This window comes from Triplophysa dalaica, chromosome 7, assembly GCF_015846415.1.
Source record: "Triplophysa dalaica isolate WHDGS20190420 chromosome 7, ASM1584641v1, whole genome shotgun sequence".
NCBI classification, from domain to species: Eukaryota; Metazoa; Chordata; class Actinopteri; order Cypriniformes; family Nemacheilidae; genus Triplophysa; species Triplophysa dalaica.
This window is the reverse complement of record NC_079548.1, coordinates 18,573,021-18,598,109: the sequence shown is the minus strand read 5'-3', so window position 1 is coordinate 18,598,109 and position 25,089 is coordinate 18,573,021. Positions and strand designations below refer to the sequence as shown.

The window sequence follows — 25,089 nt, the reverse complement described above, 5'->3', positions numbered from 1 at the left end:
AGGGCCCGTGCCGCCGCCTTAGTCGCCCGTAGAGCGCTGTCAGCGGTGGCACGGAGATCCTGCATTATACCCGGGTCGGCCTTACCCTCGTGGAGCCCTCTCAACGCCCTGGCCTGGCGGACCTGCAGGATGGCCAAGGCATAGAGAGAGGAGGCAGCCTGGCCCGCAACCTCGCAAGCTTTCGACACCAGTGATGCCGAAGTCTTACGTGCTTTGGACGGTAGGAGTGGTCGATCCCCCCCCAGGTGGTAGCCGTCCGCGGCACAGGTGCACCGCAGGCGGACGTTCCACCCGGGGGATCTCGACGCAGTCCTTGGCTGCCTCACCATCGAGGGAAGTAAGGGAGCCGGAGCTGGTTTCACTGGAACGGTCCGTGAGTGGAGCGTTCCAAGTTTTACACAGCTCCTCATGCACCTCCGGGAAAAACATGGCACCCGGGGTGGGCGCGGTTTGCACCGCGCACCGACCTCGGGAACCACGTATCCCCGGGTTAGCACGGATGACATCACTTCTGCTTCCTCCTGAACTCGACCGCTGGGGGTGGAGTTTGGATTCGGCAGAGTCGGATGCCAGTCTCCCTCCGATGCTGCGAGCGACATCTCATCTACGTCACACATCGTTTCCGAGTGTGTGCGTGAGGATCCGGACGGTATGCCACCGCCGGTTGGGGAACGTTCAGAAGAGCGAATCGGGGTGCGATCGGCCCGTGAGCACTTGGCTGGCGGGTTTACGTTCGCAGAGTTCCCCGTATCACTAACGCTGCTAACGTGGGTGGTCATCGGGGCCGTAGCCACAGATGTCACAGCCCGGGTAGCAGACGAAATGGTGGCTGGTTCCCGTAGGAAGACAGCCACCCGTGACCGCAACTTCTGAATGACAATCTGCCCGCAGTGCAGGCAGATGTGTCAACGAACGCTGCTTCAGTGTGCTGGACGCCCAGACACCTAATGCAGCGATCGTGTCCATCCCCCTCCTCGATGAGGGTGCCGCACCCAAGAGAACAGCGGGACATGCCGCGCTGGAGAATGCTCAGTCAGTCCTGAAAAGGACTTTTAGAAAAAATCTCTAACACCTCCGGAACCGCCGAGACGCCCAGGGGAAGGTCGCTGCAGGAAGGGACGATCCGCTGTAACACGTCGTAGCACCAGCGTGTAGTTGTAGAGGATTGAATCCTGAGTTGTACTCATGAGCGATGGCTCTGAAGAACAAAAGGTAAGTGAATGCTGCACGCCGGCCTCCTTTTATACCGGATTTCCGGGGGCGGAGCCCGGCATGCAAATTGCATTCGCCAAATTTCATTGGCCTTTTCTATAGTAGTCAGAGTTGATTGGTTCTCAAGGGCGAACCCCATCTGTCGTTCTCGACACAACGTCGAGAGACCGACAGAAAGGGAACTAGGGATTTTTAGGGCCAAATTTGGTTCATAGAGTTGTGTAAAAACACGATTATTTCGTAACAAAAGGCAGTTATTCTTAACTTACTTCTTGACTGACCCTCAAATGATTCGTTCTGCGATTCATCTTTCTAATCCCCTCCTTTCCGCTAGCCTAGTCTGATGTGATTGGTCAAATGGTCTAATCTGCTGTGATTGGTCTACAGTGAATGAGTCTCACGAGCTACAGTGTTTGGGGAAGAAAAGTGAGTCCTTGCAAACCGTTCGTGGGGACTTTATACAGTGACGTAAATCCACGGCGGTTCGCGAATCGGACTAGGAACGAATCGTTTGTGTGATTCAGAGTCGACTCCCTTTTTTCAATGCCAATAACTTTGTTATTCATTCACCTTCGGCTTTACAACTTGGTAGACTGCTTACTTTCAAACAGGGCAACATTACACGCTGGATGAAGATAATTTTCATGTTGTTATGTACTCTTGAATAAATATACTTTTTATTAATGTCACCTATAGAAATCGAACAGACTCACAATCCTCCATAGATTGGGCCAAATCAACAGGATTTTTAAATGATGTATATTAAACTGTTATGTGTTTCTGCCTCCATGCCTTAAATTGTTGTAACATGCCGCTGGAAGCTGTGGTTTTCCATTGAATTGAACAGTTAAACTGATGTAATTCGGTCACGTATTGTCGCGATCAAGCTAGACTTTCAGAGTGCAATCTTTCACGCAGAGCCTCTGGAAATGCTAACTGAAAAGGTAATGTCATGGCATAGTGCTCTTCCATTGGTCACACGTTTCACGTTATACGAATTCACAGGTCAAAGTTCCCCAGTCTTGACCTCTGAACACAGTGAAATGTGTTTTTTTTCTGCAGGTGCTTGCGTTTCTGCCCTACCGCATTGAATAGAAGTGAATGGAACAAAAAGTCTAGTGAGACTGTGGCAATGGTTCCTAGAATTATTCACAACGGTTTTGCACAGGGCTAAACCAATCAGAATGTAGGACCAGAACCGTTCATTTTATAGACCGTTTGGCCAGACGTTAACAACACTCGTCCAGAAGCAAATCCTGTTTCAAAATATTACAACACATTGAACAAAAGCGGTTTAACAAACATCTTTAACACTAAAAAATGACTAAGAAAACAAAACAGGGAGTGGTTTTGTTTACGTCATGCAAAAGGATCTATAAGCAATTCTAATGTACTCTTGTGAGGTGGTGGTTTTAGTTTCATTTTTCTGGTGCTGCATGCTTGCCGACCGTTTTTCCATTAACAAGTGCCTTACTGTAAATGTGATGTGTTTTCAAACTAATGCACACAAAGTTTTTCTCTGGTAATCATTAACATCTGTGGTAAAAGATCAAGTTGTATTTAACCAGAGTATTCTTGAAAGGGGCGATGTCAAACTTTCTTTTAGTTTCTTTTAATAACATTTAGTCATTTAGCAGATGACTTTATCCAAAGCGACATGGCAAATGAGGAAAACAATGGAAGCAATTGGAACAAGATAAGGACAACAAAAACCATAAGTCCAGTAAAAAGAATTCTAATCACAGAAACATGTGGATGAATGATCGCCTAACTTCCTCCGCAAGCAAACAAACAAAAAGCATACTAATGACAAAGAATACGATCATGTAGAAAATCAACTCCTGTTTCTGAACACAGCACTGCATGTCCATTGCATAATTGAATAAGCTGAGAGTGGCCATTAATATCAGAGCATCCCATTCCAACGGTTCTGAGGACATCCCATTTTATCAAACCCGCTCTCGTCCTGTGCCTCTCGTTCTATATAATATTTATGTAGGAGTGACACATGGGCCAGAACACTCTGTTCTTCATTAGTCCTGCTTTGGAACAGTCTATCATCAGGTTTGCTTCCCCAAGAAGAGAGCATCAAGGACAGCGTCCTCACCGGCCCCTGAACAATTGCGGAAGGGGGTTGACACAGGCCCACAGTTTACTTTACAGCGTTATATCCAGGATGGATGAGTACCATGTGTCCATCACAAGTTATATGTGTGACAAGTGGAATGGAAATGTAATCAGCCCTTCCTCCAACACACTACTACCATGTGGTTCACGGTTAGACCTGTTATGTGTTAGTAATGTAATATAACGGTTCTGAGGACAGGCCAGTTCCTGTATGTGTTATCCAGGAGCTCATTTGTTTCCTCCGTTCAGAACATGTGAATGAGTATGTGAGTGAAGAAATGCATTAGTGAGTGAATGCTCACAATACCAAGAATCATTCATTTTTATGGCAACCATCCACTTACCTGCCTTTTAGCAAGAACGCTATTTCACCTTATTAATATTCATGCACCTTACAGGAAATAATGTGGCATCCATTTGCTTCTAATGTCCCATTTAAATGTAAGAAATCAACTGATTTATGCTGATGTTTTCGATCTTAAAGGAACAGTTCACCCAAAAAATAAAATGAGCCTTTATTTGACTCATCCTCAAGCCGTCCCAGGTACTGTATCTATGTCTTCTTTCAGCCGATGAGAACATTAAAGATACTTTGTTTATTTTTGGGGGGGATCTATTGACAGAAATGAAATACGATATACATAACTATGTCTTCAGTGGTGTATAAAGACCTTACATCCTAAACGGACAAACTGCTCTACAGAACGTGTTATCTCCTTCATCCAAAACACATTTTTCCTGTAGTGCTTCGAAGGGTAGGGGTGGAGAGAGTTGGTTGCAATTACAATCCTGACTCTTTTCAGTTTATTAATGGCAGTGGATAGAGACCCAGTTTTTGAAGCTCCAAAAATCAAGAAGAAAACAATATTATTACACGTCTCACTCAAACGCCAGCATGCAGGCTCAACGAATCTCATCTTTTGAATCTCATTGGTTGTCGGGTCTCTTTGTTAGCACCATGCTAAATGGTTTCACTAGCCTGAAACAAAACCCAAAATCTGTTATTTGGTTACACCCAACACTGAAAATAAGTAAACAGCATGCTAGGCCCATGTGTAATAGATTGCACACATCAGGTGTAATAGTCTATTCAGAGCAAGACCACCAGCAGGAGTCACTTAGCATTTAACAGCCCATAGCTGACTTTATGAGAAACAGTCAGGACTCTTTTGAGCAGTGTTGGGCAAGTTACTGTGAAAAAGTAATGAATTACTAGATACTAATTACATATTCAATAGTGTAATTAGATTACCATACAAATTGATCTCCAAAAAGTTTTTTATTACTTTGACTATATACTATGACTTTCTATATCCTATATCAACTTTGATTAGTTAAGTGATTCAAGGATAGACATGAAACTGCTCTATTAATTCATTCACACAAATAATATAAAACTACATAAAGTCTTATTATTGTCAGACCAATGTAAACCAAATGTGAGAATTATACATTAAAGCTCGGATTTTAAAGTTTGACTTTGAAATTTGATGTCAATTGCACTGTTGAATCTACATATACACACAGTATTTAATTCAACGGAGGGTCTATTTACACTGAGTTCAAATAGCCCGCCTTGTTGACAGATTATTTTTGCACTAGCTCCGCCCACCAATATGTGATTAGAATATAGATCATGTAAGAACAATGCAATGTCAAATAGTGACATTTGAATCTTGAATGTAGTGACTCAAACTGACTTAAAGTGTAAAGGCTATATAGCTTGGCACGGGACACTGGGGTTCTAATCCACTTCATGCTGAAACGCTCTTTATGATCTGTAAGGTAATAAAAAAAGGATAAAGGCATTTATCTTCAATAAAATTGATTTAACGCTTAAAATTCATCTTTATTCATAAGGTTTAGGGGTAGGGCTTTAATATCTCAATAAGTCGACATTATTTTAATAATTAAAAAATATATAATGATTACACTATTATTAGTTTAGCGCAAAAATCGGTCAGGAGTGATTGCAGAGGTTAAGTGCAAAGACAAATATCAGTAAATTCTGCAACACAACATACAATACATGTATGAATCTTATGAAGTTATAGCACTAATCTATAAATATATGTTATAAACAGTGTTGGGTGTAACTAGTTACTAAGTAATTAGTTACTGTATTTTAATTACTTTTCCGTGGAAAAATAAAAAGTAAGGGATTACTCATATGTTTTGTGTAATTTAATTACAGTTACTTTTGATGTACTTAAACTAAATACTTTGTGAAATATATGCGTGTGCAATAGTGTAATTGACATCAAAATTCAAAGTCTTACTTTAAAATCTGTGCTCACATTTGTAATACTTTGGTCAGTTAATAATATTATTTATTTGAATGAATTTAATAAGCAGTTTCATGTCTATCCTTGAATCACTTAACTAATCAAGGTCGATGTAGGATATAGAAAGTAATTAGTAATGAGTAGCTAAATATTTTTTGGACAGAGTAATTTGTACAGTAATCTAATTACACTATTGAATATGTAATGAGTAACTAGTAATTAATTACTTTTTCAGAGTAACTTACCCAACACTGGTTATAAATATATAAAACAAAATAATTTAGTTTGGACATAAATATTTATTCTGTATGTAAATTACATAATGTATACACCTCCATGTATAAATGATAAAGCTATTCAGTAGTAAGGTTTAATGGGTTCATTTTTGCACTACATTAATGATCGGATGCATTGTTATTGGAATATTATCACATATTGTACCAAAATCATTATAGGCTAACATTCCTTATGTAAAATACAGTGTCTTTCATTTTTCATATTGTTTGCTTTGTTTTTGGTCGTGGGGGTGAACTATGACTTGCTTTGTGAGATTTACCCACTTGCTCTTCAAGTGATTGTGTGTTGAAGAAAAGCTACACTTTTTCTTATGATTACAGTAGCTGCACAGCAGTGGTTTCGCAATACACTTCAAAGTCACAGCGGTAAACACACCGTCTAATTTTAACACTGTGTAATTATACATTGCAAACAATATGCAAGACAATGTTTCCTTTTAGTTCCAAACTTTGCGTCAGATGAAAAGTATAATGAGTATGTATTATATCTTGGGTTAATAAGCAGGTGTCTGTTTTGTGTTTTATTGTGTAGTAATATTTATGATGCTGCACCTGACACCTGTTCCAGGGGGCGTTTGGCTCTTGATCTGGGTTACTATGGTGTTATCTGCTATTGAAGAGCTCTTTAGAAACATAGAAATAATGCCATAGGACAAAGGTTTGGAATAATTGATATTTTCATAATGGATGAGAGGGGCATACAATGACCCACATCACCCCTTGTAACGCCATCTAGTGTTAGGTAAAAGGACTTCAGACCGGAATGTTGAAATATATGAGGACATCTGGTGGTGACTCTTTTCTGCATGTATTTTTGACCTGGTAATGCTCACATTTAGAATATACACATCTGTGCAAAAATATAAGAGACCGTTCAAATTTTAATTTCATCACCATTTCTAGATGTTTGTGATCTTTCCAGTCCAGTGTATGTTGAATTTTAAGAAAAATAAACCTCAGGAGTGACAGTCATCTGTGAAAGGCTGACAACATGACAAGACTGATAAAAAGCCAAAAGGTCATCACATATCATTTTTATGTTTATTTTTCCTAAATACATGAATAAATATTACTGTTGAATTGCGTGAAGTGAATATGTTTCTTAAAAAATAATACAGAGCATTATTTCAGTTATTTTGACCTGTTTCTCCAGTTTTTTGTGCAAATTAATTCAAATAGAAAAACTATTTTTACATGAAATTTGGTAGAAATATTGTTAGTAGTTCACAGAATAAAAACAAAATAATAATTTTGCCAAAACACATATCTATAAATATTCAATTCAGAAAATAATCTTGAAATGTTTTTTTTCGTGGCTGTAAATAGTGATTTGTTTTAAGACATGAGAAGATTTTAAGTTTTGATTGATTCTGAAGAGTATGTAATGTGAGACACTGAATATAACATGTTGGGAATTCTGTATTGAACGATAAATTGTGAAATCTGCAATTCATTTTTTTAATAAATTGTACCTAAAATAAGCTGCCAATACTCTCAGCATCCCTGATTGAAATGAGATTTCCACAGGCTCCAACTTTAACCCATAATTGAGAAATGATTGAGAAAAATATGTTAAAAGGAAATCTTAGCTTTCCATCTCCACACTGACCCTGTTCAAATAAAGTTATCACATTTCCTCTCAATAAGCACATTTAACTCATATCGTTTCTTTATTGAAATCAAGGTGCACGCAGCCACACACGTGCATGCACACACACAGCATATACACCATTATTTGAGTCACAAATAGGACAGAGAGCTGTTGTTAATATCACATTCTTCAGTACGTTTCAAGTAGAGCAGTAACATCACTGTTGCTGGGTGTTGCGGTATGTTTCACCATCCTTCGGCCTTCATTTGTGAACAAATGTGGTCTTCAGGCTAATATCACATGGTTTTCACTCACCAGGAGGTGAAGCGCAAGTGTGAAGGTCAAAAGAGGAGAAATGCTGGTGAAGAAATGTACAACACCAAGAGGTGCTATATTACGAGAGAATGTAGAGAAGAGATCAATGCCACAGGGATTCTTACAAGAGTCCAGCTTTTATCACAAAAATACCTAGACATTCAAAAGGTGGTGCTGAAAAGCTTTTGCGATATGTAAAATGTCGTAACATTATAACCTGTTTTACTGTCAATGCAAACGATTAACTTTGGCAGCGAGAAACACAATAGAAGAGAACTATCTGAACACTGACACCCGTAACTCGAAGAACCACTTGGGATTTACAAATACATTCTTCAGGAAAGACAACATCTTACGGAAATGCTACGGTTAAATCTCAACACAATCCATTGTGTGATTCAAGGACAAATACTTCACATTCACAGTTTAGCGACTTTTCTGTAGTATTTTCCTTGATAAGAGTGAACAGAAAATACTTTCATTAACCAAAAAGTCAACATTATCGTATCATTATCTGCTTTATGGTTACGTGAAGAATTCATCACACTTTTCTTGACTTTTTTGCTTAGGCCAGGTATACACATGATTCAGGAGTGAGAACTGAATTTACATTTGAGTGTGAATCCTCTATAGCAGTGGTTCTCAAACTGTGGTACGCGGTTCCTGAAGAGACTTCTGGGATACGTGACATGACAGGGAAATAAAAACTCTAGAAATTGTATTTAAAACACAAAATGTAAATGAATATATAATGTTAAATACATGATTTAGAAATAGGGAATACATCTCGGCCAATGTGCAATTTTTATATACTGTAGTTGTATGAATTATTGTTTATTCATCTTTGGCCGATGTAACTTAAGGCTAAAATACACTACAAGCTCAGATTTTGCCCAGAGTTTCAGACTGGACTTGTTGCAGAAAGTCTGTGCCAGACTGCAGATTTGATCAGTGTGTTTCAGATTAGTGTGTTTCTAGGCTATATGAAACTTTCACAAAGTCTGCAATTGTATGATGTCTAGTTTAAAGATATTCTGTTCAGATTTTAAAAGTCTTGTAGTGTATTCCAGCCATCAGGCTCATGACAGGCAGCTCAAACACAGAAGCAGACAGACGATTGTCAGTCTCTCATTCTCTCTCTTCGTATGTAAGTTTCGTATGTATTTCTGCAATAGAACAGCTGTTTGAAGCTGTTGTTATTATTGTAAAGCACTAATAAAGCGCTAATTCAACACGCGTCTGCATCTACTAAAGGTTAAATCAATGAAGCAAGCGTTACGATTAGTTTTGACGTGCTGCTTCGATAAAAGCCGCTGCAGTAATGTGTGAGTCTCTGTTTTTTATATTCAGCCCTTCTCTTGATGTTTAAGTATACAGATACTATTTTTTCTGTGTTAAATAGGCCTATTCTTTCAACATTGTTTGTCTTTAATATAGGTTTGTAGTCTTTCTCCAAGTCCGCACAAAGTTAATAAATCCCACTTAAAGTCCCGGTGAAATTAAAACTTACAATGCCTATTTTTTCAAGAAATATGCAAGCGTTTATTGTAAATAGTTTAGGAATTTGAGTCAACTTTTTAAAATTTGTATGCTCTGATAATCTTTCGTTTACATCTGAAAATGGACTTCCTTCCTGTAATGACTATCCGTCTTAAATGTCGTATGTTAGACGGCTTGGGCGGAGCATCTGTTAACTCCTCCCTTTGAACTGTTTGAAAGTGGCTGTTTTTATACATCAAATCGCAGAGAAAGACGAAATGCGTCAAAATACGGAAGTAAAAACTTTTAGTTCACAGGGACTTTAATAGTCATTTACGAGCTCTGTTTACAGTGCACTACACAAAAGTGTTTTGAGTCCACTATTGCTGACTAACTTGAAAAACATGGAAAAACAGATGGTAAATGAAAAAGTGTTTGTATCTATATTAATACATTAGATTTGGAGGACAAGGTGTAAAGATAAAGAGTCACTGCTCTCCTTTTAATATGAGTCTTAATTCATGTGTTTTTTATGGCGGTCATGAGGTGGTACTTGGAACAACTCATTTTATTAAAGGTGGTGCTTGATCTGAAAAGTTTGAGAACCAGTGCTCTTTAGCATTATTTTGTGTGTGTACGTAATACAGAAGTCACACCTGAATTAGCAAATTTTTAATGCCATTTGTTCTGTTTTGTCCGCTAATGTAAACTTTTGTAAACCAGAAGTGACAAGTGTGTACATGGCCTCTCAAAACCAACGCATATCCAGAAAGTCTATTAGTGTACTTCTTCCTCAAGTTAACATCTGTGTATATTGTCACCGCGTTGAGTATTTCAAGGCTCCAGGTTTACTGAGTTCAAGTCCTAATCTACGTCTCAGGTAAACGTTAAAATACAAATCAAAAATCTTCCTTTTAAAATAGACAATTCTACTACTAATCATACAGTCTATTAACAACAAGCTCCATCGGGAGGGCTTTAACATTAAAACAGTGATAAAATACTGATCTTCAAACATGATCATTTACCTTTTTTGGACAACAGTGAAAAATACACATTTAAAAGAGTTTGAACTTGAAGAGTAAACATAGTACAACAGGTAAAAAAGACCACCAGCAGAAGTACAGAACAGTACGTGCACTATAGGGGGAATATTACTCTTCCTCCATTGACTTCTCGATCTCCTTCAGCTTCCGCACAAACTCTTGTGCCTCTCGGTCTCCTACTCTAGCCTCCAGCATCTTCATGATGGGCTTCTCTGTATGAAGAGAAACAGCACAGTCTCAAATGAGTCTATCAGGTCAGAGAAAACAAGAAGGTTTGGGTGTCAGACCTTCCAGTGGGGAATGACATGTGTAATTGAAAAAACGTTAAGGGGGACGGCAAAATGACATCGGATAGGCTACTAAGCGATAGATACTATATCAAGGAATATCGGAAAACATTTTTTTTTACCTTTTGATTGTATGCACTGATTTTTCGGTATGTTTGTACACTCAATTTTTTTATTAAATTAAGCAAAACCTTTCAACGAAATTGAATTACATTTCTCCAACTAAATCTAATTTGTTTAAAAAATTCTTTATAATCTTGTTGTATGAACTTAATATTTTTAGAAGTTTTGATTAAATTTATTTGTGTCATACCTAGTGAATAATGTTTTGCAACGCATAATAGAAATAATTATAAAAAGGGGATTGCACATATCTATGTATAAATGTATATCATTTTTATGTACTAAATAACTATTATTACTAATTATTATATGCATATTCACCGTAAAAAAAATGCTATAGTAAAATAACATATATTTATTATTATTTAATTATTATTATTATTATTATTTGTATGTATTTATTTATTTATACCCAAAAAGTTTCAAATTGCAGTTTTAATATAACCACTCGATACAAATTAACCCCATTTCACAATTAAAAAATTGAAGGCAGACATTATCAACACCTTGTATGGACACTGTTTATTCAAAGATGACTGTCTCATTTAAAATACATTTCTGAGTTTCCCTTCCACACAGACAATTAGAAAACCCAGAAGATAATTTCGATTGTTTAAGAAGGAAATGACTTGTTTAGTAGCTGAATAAATCTGACAAACGTACCGCTTGGTTTTTGGCGGGACAGATGCAGGATGACAGGCTGAAGGGTCTTTCCAGCAGGCGTGGCGCTCGGTCTGCCCGGCCAGCAGAAGTCACTCAGTGGAGCCACAGCCTCGCCGGCAAAATCGTTGGTGGACAACCAATCATAGTCCATCACAGTGAAGGTCAGACAGGCACATCTGTGTCTGTACTGCTCTGGGCTGACATGGCTGTCAGTGAAGAAGCAAAAGCTGGATCACTCGGAGGCATTTCGTATCACAGTGTTGATAACAAGCATGTTGCGTCTACTAAAACATAGAAACGAACTGACACTTACAAGTAAAAAAGCTCATCGAAAACTGGATGCAGGGTTTTGAGCTTCACTTGAGTACGCTGACTGCGCGACGTGGGGAAGAGATGGTGAGGACAGAGCTCCACTATGACAAACGGGTCGCTGAGCCCTAAATTCAGAGAGGGGAATTCACATCCAAACCAGACTAAGAGACTCATGTCAGAGGAAAGAGAAAAGCGGAAAGTTTGTAATTCAGACGTACCGTTAGCATCCAGAGCAATGAGATCGGCTGCATGCAGTATCTCAACAGTAAGTCTTTGCTCAGGAGCGTCATAGTAACACTTCACACTGATTCGACCGAACCGACTGTGCTTAAGGATTCTCTGTGAAACAAATGACAAGAGATTATAGCACATAAGTTGTACCTTTAGTTTGACAAGGCACACAAGATCTCACAAGCTAGTACGCTGCCTACCAAGATTCTTTGCCATTATGCAGTATTGCATGTGTGCTCCAATATGAAGGTTGTTTTAAAAGTACACTTTGAAAGTAAAATTCACTTTGGCCAGTTCTTAGTTTGTCCTTGTCCACACAAATACATTTTTGTTTGAAAGTGCATCTTCTTCTCTTAGTTTTGACCTTCTGTCCACATTGCAGTGAAGCTTTTATGTATAATCGATTTGAAAATTACATCTTTGTAGTGTGGACTGTGAAAAAAGAGGCTTTTAAACTGAGGGAATTTAGGCCGAGTTTGCTCAAAAAAAGCTGGTAGTTGTTGGACTTCAGTTTTCAGATGTTTTAGTGTTGATGAGCAGCTATGGAATAACGCAACCTGATCTCACAGGAATTCGTAGCTATTTTACGAGGTGGCCAATTCGTATGAACTCATATGATGTGAATCGCACACAATTGTGCGATTATGAAAAAAACGCAATACTTAAACCCTTCCCTTAACCTCACCCCTAAACCTAACATCGCTGGCGCGAAAGCAAATCCTAAAATTTACGAATTCAAGTGTTTCAGCCACCTAAAAATAGTTATAGTCCAATTCGTGTGGACAAAGAAGTTATTTTTGTCAAATGTATCTGGATTAGTTTAGATGTCGCATTAGCAGCATGTCTTGTATGCCTCAAAGATAAATTATTCAAATAATGCATTGCTATAAATTTAGTTTAATAATTTTATCCCAGATGATATCCAAACGTGGTTTTAAGAACAGTAAATTCCCGCTGGTAGATGCCATGATCTACTTTTCCCTTACAAAAATCATCTTTGGAAAATGACGGCCTTTCAAAAGCAGCTGCCAAATGTTTTTTGTGTTACTGGTTTAGAGAGTCGAAACTTGCCAACATCATATTGACGCAGCATATGTAAATATATGCAAATACAACCAAGAATAATTTAACATAGTTGACAGAAGTTGTTTAATTTCAGACGTGTTTTGGTTTGGATTCTGTTTATGAAGACATCTGCCCATGTAGGCAGCAGACATTGAGTCAGCTCACCAAGATTTGAGACACAGTCGGAGACTTCGCTCGAAATCTTACGCAGTGCAAAGAATGCTTAGTCAAAGCGGAAATGACTGATGTAGACTTTTAATCATCAGAGGAAGGAATAATATCTGTGATGTCTTAGCTCCTAATCAACACCTCCTCTCTCTGCAGGGCAGGAGCTAAAAGCTGTGGCACCCCAGCGGGACTCCCACCCACCTGCTGGGAGATTTTCTCCAGGAAATACTGCTCGATCAGCTCAAAGGACGAGCATTTGTTCAGACGCAGCTCCTCGTCCAGGGCCTGGTGGGAAGAGTGAATGCAAAGCAGATGAAGCCATGCTTGTTTGTTTGGTCATTGGTCAGAGAAGAGAAGAGAGATTCATACCTTATAATCTCCACTTTTAAGATCCTCCAGGAGCATCCCGTCTCCGTCGGCGTGAAAAAAACGCACCAGTGCCTGTGAGAACAAGGACTTGCTATTAATTGGCAACGAGGTGTCATGCTAATTTTTGATTTAAGGTACCAAACTGAATCTCAGCCATTCTTTCTGCATGGAGACCTGTACACATTATCCTAACACACTTGAGATTTGCTATGCTAAAAGACCAATATATTCGACGACATGTTCGTCCCACACACTCGCCCAGCATTTCATTCGTTTTCATCTGTTGTGAGCCAGTTCCTCTGTTGGAATACTGGATCTCACATATTGTGATTCTTAAATGCACCGTTGAGGTTCAGCGGGGTGCATTGATGAAAATCTGCTGTACTCTGATGATTTTTTGGGTGAAACCCATTACTGTAATCTGAGGGAAATCAGGCATGGAGATCACCGCCATTCGCCAACTTTTAATAAATCTTTCATGCTGACCAGCCGTGACTAAACCGATATTCACAAAACAGTTTCAGCACTGTATTGAGGTTATCTTTAGCATGTACACACTTCATTTTTAAGATGCATCATAGTTCCTTAATGCAAGATGCATTAGAAGCGATGCAACGTGACAAAAGACTGTAGAACCAAAGATTTAAAAGAAATTTTGTGTCCACTGGATGTGGCACGATGTAAGAGCAAACAAGTTGTTCTTAATGGTTTCTAATGTTTTTTGTTGAGTTGCATCCCGTCATTTGCGTGCGGTGTAGACGGGGTGCATGTCTGCTTAAAAACCACTCATTTGCATTGTGAATCTAGGACTAAAGGGCTGTTCACACTATGACGTTAACAATAACAATAACAATAACTGTATTAGAATGCACATCAATGGTTGATCTTGTTATGGAACATTTCAAGATAGTTGTTCTTACAGTCACGAAGACAGATGAACAGTAGATGTTCAGTCAGATGCTTAACACTTCACAAAGAAACAAAATGAAAGAATACACTCAAGTATCAAAAAGATGGGAGGCATTGACAGAAGCCTTCACTCTGTTGACAGATATGTTGTGTTTTTAAGACAAATTTCAAATAACTACAACGTCAATATCAGCTTCAAGGCATCCAAGGCATCAGAGTGAGCAAACCACATTCAGGAATCCAATCAGCAACAGAGACCATTTGCCAGAATTTTTTGTCATTCTTGAGTTGGAAAAAATTGCTCTGAAATTGTACATTGTTATAGTTGTGGCATTAACTCTGCTATTCTCTTACATTCAACATATATTTTTAAAACTCTATCTTTATAGTTAGAGTAATCATAAACGGTGTGAATGCCCCTTAAACCAGTACAGACCATGTGTGGAAACCATCAGTGGGCACTATACATTCTTACTGAACTTAGTTGGCATTCGGCACCATTCTCAACGTATCTAAGGAAACTGAAAACAACTGGTCAACAGATCATGCCCTGCTTCATTACTCATCCGCGCTGACCTCTGCTGTGTACTGGAACCGTGTGTAGAATTCCACCTGGACGCCCCTATTTTCTGCCACAGTGTCAAGGATCATCCGCAGGAGCAGCTCCCACAGGCTCTGCAAAACCCTGGGATACACAACAGCCAGAAAGATCACGCTCACGGACACGCTGACCTTCACAGAGTAATTTTCAACTTCGTAGGATTTGGAGAACATGCTACTACGTGTAAATCCCCATTACATTACTGTAATGGCTACAAAGGATGCCTCTTAGGACTGCTCGTGTCACTTTAATGAAGAAAGTACAATAATTACCTTGTGAGATTGTCTTTAACCAGTGACTCATGGAAAATGACTAGAGTGTCATCTAGGTACTTCATCAGGGGAGCAACAGCCTGAATCAGATCATCAGAAAGCACACGGACATAGATTTAAGTACACCTTAAAGCTGAATTAGGCATGACTGAATTATGCTAATATGAAATCATTGCAGTCATCCTTTTACACACCTCATCATTGTTAATGGAGTCTGGAGAAAGGCTGATGTGTTGAATGCATCTTCTTAGTTCAGGAAGCATCTGTGTAAAACAAAGCATGACATTTATCGTACATTCCGGGAACCTCATTGTCACAATTGCCCTCAAATAGGTTCTGTTTGTCTACAACAACCCCAACCCCATCCCGCCCACTCACCCCATTTCCAAACAAAAGATTTCTGGTTGTGTTATTTTAATACTTGTTTTGTTTTATTTAAACTAATTTGAAGTCTTGTTGAGCCCCCTACTGCAGTGGTTCTCAACAGAGGGCCATGGCCCTCATTGGGGCCCCAGCTGACTTCCAAGGAGCCCCGAGATTATTCATATTTTAAAATTATACAACATGAGCATTGAAATACAAAATAAACTAAATCGCAAGATATTTCTTATTATTTGGCCATGTCTTTAATGAATAAACACTTTTTGTGAGTAGAAGGGGGCTTTTGAATATTGTTGAATACAATGGGAGTCAACGGAGAAGAAAAGGTTGAGGACACCAGGTTGATAAAGTTAGTGTGACCATACAACCAAGCGTGACGCAACAAGCACCGAAACATTTGTTGGTCACTTTTGGTTTCTACTTCTGTGCTGTTGCAACAGGTAACCTGGGCAACACCAAAGACAATGGACCTAAATACTGATTCTGATAATAATAAAACAAGGACAAGAATATTGCCAAGAAAAATCAAATATAACTTAAATCTCCTATAGTACAGTTTTATTATGAAACCAATAAATAGAATGCTGTCTAGAAAAGAATTAAATTTGATGTCCAGCGTTGAAAAAAATCACTTGAATCTTAGGGTGTACTCTCAATAGGCAATCTGAACTGCTCCCGTGCACGCTTGACCCCCAAAGCCCGGTTCATAGTGTGATCGCTCCGTATCGTGCCCGGGCATGATTCGTTTAGTGGCCCTAGCTCGCTTGGAAGAGGTGGGCCAAAGCACGGTGCGGTCGGGCTCAGGGGTGGTACACATGCCATGTGAGTGCAAATAGCGCCAGAGCGCAGAACTGAAAGCATTACGTAAATTATGCAACTGCTTAAATTCCTCACTGAGATTCAACTGTCACCATAAAAAACTCACAAACTGTGCACTTACATATGCAGGGGTGTGTCATCGCAGCCAAAACTACTCCAGGGTTGTCAAACACAATCCAACGTGTGTAACGATAGGCTTTAGGATAATAAAGTACGAGAGGGAGTATCGTTCTTTCTGTTCAACAGAACAACAAGCATCTATAGAGGTTTGGAACAAAAAAAACGCCCTAATATTGTGTAACGACCAGACATAACAATTGGCTCTTTTACCGGAAGGCAGAACTTCCCTCGCCAGACCAGCCGTATAGTTTTGCACTTTTCCATATTTATAGTAATAGAACTGTAAAATCGACAATCCTCTTTTGTTAGGGTCGTTCATTCAAATGTGATTATAGAGCTACAGGAGGTTGTCTTTCAGCATAAATTCCGGTTAACTCTGTTGCTCATACTAACCAGAAACACACTTTCTTTGACATGTAAATTAAATGACCACATTTTGGATATAACATAGCATTTACAGTAGCAGTTGTTTGATGTGATGTGTGTGTGTGCCATTACCTTATCAGTAAGGTGCGTGATCAGACGTTTGGCCTCCCTCTGCAGGTCAATGTCAGCATTGTACAGCTGCCCGTTCAAGGACTTGTTGACTTGTTCCTTCCCTTCTGACCCGCAAGACTCCTCCATGGCCTGTTCCACCCCCCGCCAGTCGAACTCCCGCGGCAGACCCCCCAGAAACAGCCGCACATGCTCTGTGCTATTCAATGCGATGCAAACCTGCGCAAGAATAACAGCCGGGAAGAGGAGGAGATGGGGAGATTGGAAAAGAGGTAAAAAGTGCGGTAGAAAGTAGGAAAAAATAAAGAGGTCTAAACGGGGGGAGAGAGAAAACATATGAAGCTAAATGAAAAGGGGAGTGCTGAAGAGGTCAGACACGCAGCGACACAGAAGCGCCGCTGAGACGTCAGTGTTGTCAGGGAGAAGCACTCAACGCTGACATTTACTTCACTCCTAATAAAAGCCAATGCACCCCTCCGCCGCCCACCGTGTACCTGCACGATGAAGCTTTTGTGGTCTTTTCCCAGCTGGTCCCTCTCAATCTTGCGCTTGATCAGCTCGGCGTAACACATTGCCTCGCTGCAGAAATTCTGCCGCGCACCAGAAAGAATTGCGTTATGTGGGTGAAACCATCAATTCTCGTTTCCATTACAAGCATGCTTTTTATTTGCTGTGTTTTTGACCATAGCACCCCAGCTGTGCGAGTTTAAACTGCATGCTTATGAAAGTGGATCTCGGAGGGTAGTGGCACTCACGTCCGTCAGCCGTGTGATGAAAATGAAGGCTCCCGCTGAATCGGGCCACGCCAGCTGGGCCCAGAACTCTCGCACCTGGCTGAAGCATGCTGTAACATCAACTGCCGAGGAGCTGTACTTTGTCTGACTATCGATCGGCTCCAACTGTACATACACATTCAAATACATGCAAGTAAAACATGTTATGTTATGCTGCAGACATACATTCGTACTAGGGAAGGGCATTTTTGATCATATGTTATTTTGAGTACTGGACCGGTTTGAGAAACAAGTAACCGGGGGCTTGACAGTGTCAGTTGTGGTCTAGTGGTTAGAAAGTTGGACTCGTACTCAGAAGGTCGCTGGTTCAATTCTCAGTGCCACCAGGAAATGACTGAAGTGCCCTTGAGCAAGGCACCTTACCCCTGTTTGCTCTGCAGTGATAGCTGCCCACTGCACCCTACTTGTAAGTCACTTTGGAAAAAAGCGTCTGCCAAATGAATACATGTAAATGACCATAATAACATTTTTTTTAATTACAACACTGATACGAAAATGTTGATAAAGCTATGACAAGATTGAGTAAATAATAAAATCAACACTGTTAGGTTATTCAAAATTCACCATCAGTGTTTTTACAAATACGGTAAACTGAGAAATATCAGCGTCATGTCCTGACCTGTCATTTTGAATTGGTCAGGGTTAGTCTTTTTTACTTTTGCTTAGTAACCACTGTCGCTTTTTAATGTAATTTGTCTTATCACTCGAACCTTGCATGCCATTTCATCCCAATCGCATGCCAATGTGTACTTTTCCATATTCCAGTAGTGGAAGTGGCAAGGTTGCCGAACCCCGATATTAAAAGCGTTATTATTGCCACCCTGCTGTCTAGATTTAGCCATCGGTATTGAAAATCCCACATGAGTCAACCCCAATTGGATTTACCTCCTTGGTCTGACCCCCAGCTCACCTGATCCATTTCAACAGCTTTGCGGATTCTTTCAGTAGACTTATCATGCACAATCTGCAGCCATTTGTGAATTGAGGTCTTGAACCAGTTGTGAAATCCAGTCAGAGCCAACATCTTAGTATCTCTGAAATGGCCACATTCAGATGAACACTTAGCAACACTCAGAGTTGAAACCATGCCAATTACACATACAATGATCTAACAACCCCCAACGAAACTGATCGCCCTCGCTCTATAAAAGCCTCTTTCCATAATAACCCAGCGAATGAATAAGCACTCAACCCCCGCAGATGTTGAGAAGAACCCAGAGACTAACTTGAGAGGCAGAAACTCCCTGAAGCGCTTGAGGGTCTTCAAAGACATGAAGAGCTCGAACAGGGTCTCTCCCATCGTCTGCGTGAGCCGGGAACTTTCCTGCTCCAGGTTTCCACAAACCCGCTCCATCGCAACGCTCACGTCATCTGCCACCTGGAGACGCGAGATTAAAGTTTCATTTCCATCGCTCGATCCGTGATTATCCAAGCAGGAGTTATTTTTAACCGAGATCTGTGAGCATCCCCCAGGGCTCTCAAACTTACAAGTTTCTCTAACTGCCGGTAGGAGATACTGAAAAAGTCGACTTTCACAGAGCTGAAAGAGAAGACACAAATACAAGGTGTATTCTGCCTCCATAAAAAATGCTACATTTTAATTTTTTCAAAGATTGTTGTTGTAATTCAGCCCTACATATTCAATGAAGCGTGTTGTTTTATGTTGAAATACGTTGAAATACATTTTTCTATCTCAGCTTAATATGTTGATTTTTTAAGTTTGTAACACGCTGACTTTGGTACATTGACCCAATATCATGAAAAATAAGTTTGCGCAATGCTCTGCATTCAGTCTAGCTCACCATAGCAATTTTGGTGTTTCTCATGATGACACTCAAGATGTCTCTGCGACCTAAGCTACAGGAATACATTTTGCAATTTCATTCCAGGACTCAAGTGTCAACGAATAACCCATTTCAGCGTTAAGCTAACTGCTCCAATTTACCTGTAATATAGTTTGTTGTAAACATTTTGTCCTCTCTGAACATCAGCACATACTGCATCGACCACCAGAACCAAACGCCTCATCTGTTCCTCCAAAGTCTGTGAAGACATGCAGTCACGTGAGCTAGAAAACCCTGGCCTGACCAACACTTGATTGTTTGGTTAAACTAATTATACAACTCCATGAGTCTTTTGCAAATATAACATCCCACACTAAACCCAAATAAAATCTAGACACGCATTACAGAATGCTCGCGTTACAGTACTGTATATTACGTGCTGGGCAATATAACAAGTAATAAGACAGACGTTATAAAAAACTAAATGTGCATCTTCACAGCTTATGGTCTGGAATAGCTACTGTAAATAGTTCATTCAAAATTATATTGAAGACACTTTTGATTGTAAACACTAATGATAAATACTCACCCCTTCATCCGGTTTAATGTTTGATATTATTCCTTCATACCACTCAACTGTGCCTTTCTAAATAGAAGAATAAGAAAACACTATCTTATAAATGATGATAATAGTAATAAACTGCATGCTATATTCACTTTTAAAAATAAAGGTGCTTCAAAAGGTTCTTCGATGCCATTGAAGAACCCTTTTTGACTTAATGGTTCCATAAAGAACCTACTATTATTCTGAAAAGGAAAGAAACAGATGGTTCTACATAGAACCTTTGACTGAATGTTTCTTCGTGGACCAAAAATGATTCTTCTATGGCATCAATGTGAAGAACCTTTTAAGCACCTTTAATTTTAACGTTGTAGTGTAATATTTAATTTTCTGTTTAAAATGATCAATTGTTTCTCACTGCTGGTCTGGATTATCGTACCTTTATAACTGTTGCTATTTCCAAGTGTAGTTCATTGCGGTTTGAACACACTGCTCTAAAAGCTGCCATGGACTGCATGTGACCGACACTCCTAAAACACACACAAAAACTATAGATCAATAACCAAAAAACATACGGTTTGAACTTCAATAAATGTATTGTGCTGTATGTCTCTAGGAATGTGTGTACTTGTAGTAGCAACACGGAAACCCGTCAGGATGTCAATTTTTATGCATCCCGCTACCCAATCCAGATGGGTCGGAAAGGGCATATCACCACGAGCTCCTAGACACAGCTGCTGCAATTGACTGCAGAAATATTTGGATTCAAATGGATTTTGGTCTTTCGGTCGCAAAATCGACCGTGCACAGTATGTGTGCACGTTTATGATTTTTTTCGTAGGGTTGTAAAACAGTGTTGGTACAAATGAGAAACCATCTAACATTTAGTCTAAATGGTTATCATTTCCTAGTCAATATTATTTTTGATCAATATTTCCTAATTACCCATGTTATCTGTGTCATCTAAAGGCATCTGGTGAATGAAATGGGAAAAATCTGTGTGTTTGTCTCTTTCGCCAATATTTAAGTTTAGAAGAAATTGTATTTGATAGTGCGTCTGAATGTGTACGGTATCGTGCATGTTCTCTACATACAGTTTAGCTTCACCAGGGTTTTAAGAAGTGATTGTAAATATAAATTTACCTGAGCATAAGTTCACAGCGTATGATGGCAGCTGAATTGTTGCAGGGGAACACTTGACGCATGCTCTTCATTTGAGACAGACAGTAATCACAGTAAAGCCTGAAGCTTTCTGCCAAGAGACCCTCCTGCACTCGGAAAAACATAAATAGATTAGACCCAAATGAGAAGAATTCACTTCAAACTAGAGCCTTAAATGTTTCAAACTCCACAGCCTCTTTCTTAAGAGTCTTTCAGCAGAGCGCTAGAGTCATCACCTCTCGCTGTGTAACAGCATGTGAATGTGACATCCAGGGTCAGTGAACTACAGTACTTTACTGTAAAAACGGCTACAACAAATACTCATTTTACAATATGTACAGGTATTATATCATTTGGAGTATTGACTACTAGTAGAACTAACAAAAAACCTCATGACAATTTAATATCGTTAATGTCCTGCTCAAACCTTGAAAAACATTTGTTTTATTTATATTATGTATTTACAGTGTTTTATTGTGTTAGTCAGGGGTATTTCTAATCCTACATTGAATAGACATTAATGGAGACATTTGACAATGAAAATATTTAATGTGTGTTTATTGCTGTAAATGACAGATTACTGTATGTGATCGACTTTGAGATATACAGTAATTACGCTTTCGTTTATATGGTAAATAATAATAAAAAATGTTAATAACACTGTTTTATTATTTTGTACAAAATAATACCAAAAGTAGTTCGTAAAAAACACAATAAATCTTATACTTTTGAATGAAAGAAATAACAGCAAGATGAATCAATTATGATACGATCAAAGTCATCACTGACAGCTCTAGTAAAAACCCACCAGCTCGCCCTGCACGCCGGCATCCTCCCACTCCGCCTCCACTGTTTTCAGCAGTCTGAGGAGCAGCGCGTAGCTCATCCGCTGAGAGCGGTGGTGACTGCTGTAACACTGCCAACGGCTGCAAACACACGCACAAACATGCGCTTTACACGCTAGTGTCAGTCTCACTGTTGGCAGGGACATGTAGCTGTGGCATGCAGTGACTATCAGGATGGGTCTCAGTGTTACTGTACCAGCATTTGCTGTTTTCATGCTGTTTTGCTTAAGCTGTTAATAAACACGGCATCAGCCATCTCACTACAGGTTTAACATTTGATACGCACATGATAGCCTGCTGTTGGGGAGAGAGGTCGGCCTGCACTGCGTGATGGGAGAGCACGGTCCACGCGGCCGCGCACACCTGCCCGTTCCAGTTAAAAGGCTCCTTCTGCAAATAAGATGGTTTATGAAGGTCACGATAAAACACAAATGTTAGGCGATCACGGATAAACAAAAAGCGCAACCTTAATTTGATTATGTTCATACTCCAGAATCTGGCTCAGCATCTTCTTGTGAATGGTTACGTTGGAGGCCATTTTATTCAGCGCTGTGTCTCTCTGTTAAGTCAAAGGATGTTTGGTGAATACATACTGATATTGATATGGATATTAACCTTACAGAATACTTGAATTGAAAATGAAAATTCTGCCATTATTTGTATTTTTGAGAGCCTCGTCTCTTTCGGCCTTCCATGAAAGAAATACAGTTTTGGCATAAAGGAGTGTTGAGGTGAGCAGCAGGACCTGAGTGGTAAAGAGTCGAAGAATCAGGTGACATTCTCCTTGAACTTTAGAGGCGCTGGACCTCGGCTCCAACTTGAACCACTTATCATAACCAACAACCGGGATCTCCTGATGAGAGACAGAATGTGATATGAATGCAGATCTCATAAGAAAGAGTCGCCACCGCTGTAGGGATTTAAGCGTGCTGAGCTCACATTCAATGGGATGTTGATGCAGCCCAAGAAGTCGTCAGCATTCTCCTCACTTCCAGACGCAGCTGCTCCATTGGATCGCACTGATTTGGCGATTTGCTTGAAATATCTAATAAAAATGCAAAAGAGTCATTTATAAAACACTTGGCCTACTGCAAAAAAATACTTTCTTACTTAGTATGTTTGCCTTATGTTTTCCAGTACAAATGTCTAAAAATTCTTGAATCAAGATGTGTTTTCTTGATGAGTAGAAGGACCCTAGTCAAGAAAATAAGTGAATTTCAGTTAATTTGTACATAAAACAAGCAAAATATCTGCCAACGGGGTAAGAAAAGTCATTAGTCAATTTAGTGACTAAGAAAAGGAAACCTTATTTCAAGATTATTTTTCTTACCCCATTGGCTGATATTTTGCTTGTTTTAAGTACAAATTCACTGAAATTTCGCAATATTGTTCTAAAAACAAGACTTATTTTCATGGGTCGTTTTGCCCATTTCAAGAGAATGCATCTTGATTCAAGAATTTTTTGTATTTGTACTGGAAAATAAGACAAAAATACTAAGTAAGAAAGTCATTTTTTGCAGTGTTGAACCAGTTCTTAGGATTTTTTTAGGATGAATCTTATTAGCAGTAAGAATTGAGTGGAGCATTATATGTCAAGAATGACTGCGTATACTAAAAAGGAATGTGTTGCCAGTTTGAGACGTTCCAACAGTGCACGTATACACATATATGTGACCCTGGAATACAAGACCAGTCTTCTGGATCAAATTTTCTAAATTTAGATTTTACATCATCTGAGGGCTGATAAATAAGCTTAAAACTGGTTTTGCGATAAAGGCGCTACACTATTGTGCCATACTGAACAAACACAGAAATGTTTTAACATGTCTCAAATTCTACAGCTACCTTCCCATTCCTTTGAATCCGCTGATTTCATTCATTTTCTTACAGGCTTCTGCAACAGAAACATCGTCATCGTGATCCCTAGAGAGAGAAAAAAATCGAAAAACGATTAGACGAGAAAAACAGATTGTAGTGTTAACACCTAAAAAACGTTCTCGATCTGAAGGACACGGTGATTCATCTCACCATATGTCCAAATGCAGAAGGTCATTGTGAACATCGTCAATATCGCTGTGAAAAACAAACACATTTACACACGCTGCCACACTTCCAGTATAATTGGGTGAATTGTCATTTTTACTTGCATGTCATTCAATCAAATCTTTTCTAACTGTTGTCAGCGAGATACTTACAAGACAAAGTGTTCGTTCCACACTGGATTGAGGGTCTCGGGTTTGACGTCGGTCACTTGGATATCCCTTCCCGCAAGAACTTCCTTAACGCTGGAGCGCTTGTCTAACTTTTCCCGTCTCTTACGAAAACTAAACTTCCTCTCTTTCTTCTCCTCTGTGTCTTTGGGCGATTGTCCCAGGAGAATTCCCAGCATGCAGTAGGGGTCACTGTAGCCTAGACAGCACCCGGTTCGCCACAGATAAACATGGTGGTTAATTCAATAAAGGTTACGATAAAGTGTTCTGAGGTACAGAGAAACAAATTGCTTGCTTTATCACCCGAGATTGCTTGGCGGCCCATTCATTACATACCTGCAAAAAAGACTAAAAGCCCTGCAGACAAAATGACGTCTAAAACGAATGCATCATTTCTATCATGCCTCGGATAAAACAAATAAAATGTTCTTTGAAGATTTTGTGAGGGATTTAGATATTACGTATTACGTCGCCATTTAGATATTATGTCTTTGCGTATTTTTGTTTTGTAAACAGCATCAAAAGGACACAATGTTAGAAGGTTAAATAAACATACCGAACAAGTCA

At 39.5% G+C, this 25,089-nt stretch overlaps 1 protein-coding gene across 1 annotated transcript in view; it reads right to left on the bottom strand.

Annotated features, from left to right (window-relative positions):
* Positions 1-7,663: 7,663 nt before the first annotated feature.
* baiap3 (BAI1 associated protein 3) overlaps positions 7,664-25,089 on the bottom strand; it is a 40,088-nt gene continuing 22,662 nt past the window's right edge. The window contains exons 8-34 of the mRNA XM_056751710.1: positions 24,508-24,721; positions 24,341-24,385; positions 24,158-24,235; positions 23,252-23,357; positions 23,058-23,165; positions 22,779-22,871; positions 22,599-22,702; positions 22,276-22,393; positions 21,450-21,574; positions 20,746-20,836; positions 20,334-20,390; positions 19,906-20,003; positions 19,449-19,500; positions 19,187-19,338; positions 18,871-18,994; positions 17,922-18,065; positions 17,661-17,756; positions 17,170-17,385; positions 15,546-15,614; positions 15,352-15,431; positions 15,055-15,163; positions 13,570-13,641; positions 13,402-13,485; positions 11,955-12,075; positions 11,738-11,861; positions 11,425-11,630; positions 7,664-10,563 (exon numbers count right to left, since the gene is read on the bottom strand). Coding sequence (XP_056607688.1) covers positions 10,460-10,563; positions 11,425-11,630; positions 11,738-11,861; positions 11,955-12,075; positions 13,402-13,485; positions 13,570-13,641; positions 15,055-15,163; positions 15,352-15,431; positions 15,546-15,614; positions 17,170-17,385; positions 17,661-17,756; positions 17,922-18,065; positions 18,871-18,994; positions 19,187-19,338; positions 19,449-19,500; positions 19,906-20,003; positions 20,334-20,390; positions 20,746-20,836; positions 21,450-21,574; positions 22,276-22,393; positions 22,599-22,702; positions 22,779-22,871; positions 23,058-23,165; positions 23,252-23,357; positions 24,158-24,235; positions 24,341-24,385; positions 24,508-24,721 — 2,990 coding nt within the window. The 3' untranslated portion in view covers positions 7,664-10,459. The remainder of the gene's footprint in view (positions 10,564-11,424; positions 11,631-11,737; positions 11,862-11,954; positions 12,076-13,401; positions 13,486-13,569; positions 13,642-15,054; positions 15,164-15,351; positions 15,432-15,545; positions 15,615-17,169; positions 17,386-17,660; positions 17,757-17,921; positions 18,066-18,870; positions 18,995-19,186; positions 19,339-19,448; positions 19,501-19,905; positions 20,004-20,333; positions 20,391-20,745; positions 20,837-21,449; positions 21,575-22,275; positions 22,394-22,598; positions 22,703-22,778; positions 22,872-23,057; positions 23,166-23,251; positions 23,358-24,157; positions 24,236-24,340; positions 24,386-24,507; positions 24,722-25,089) is intronic.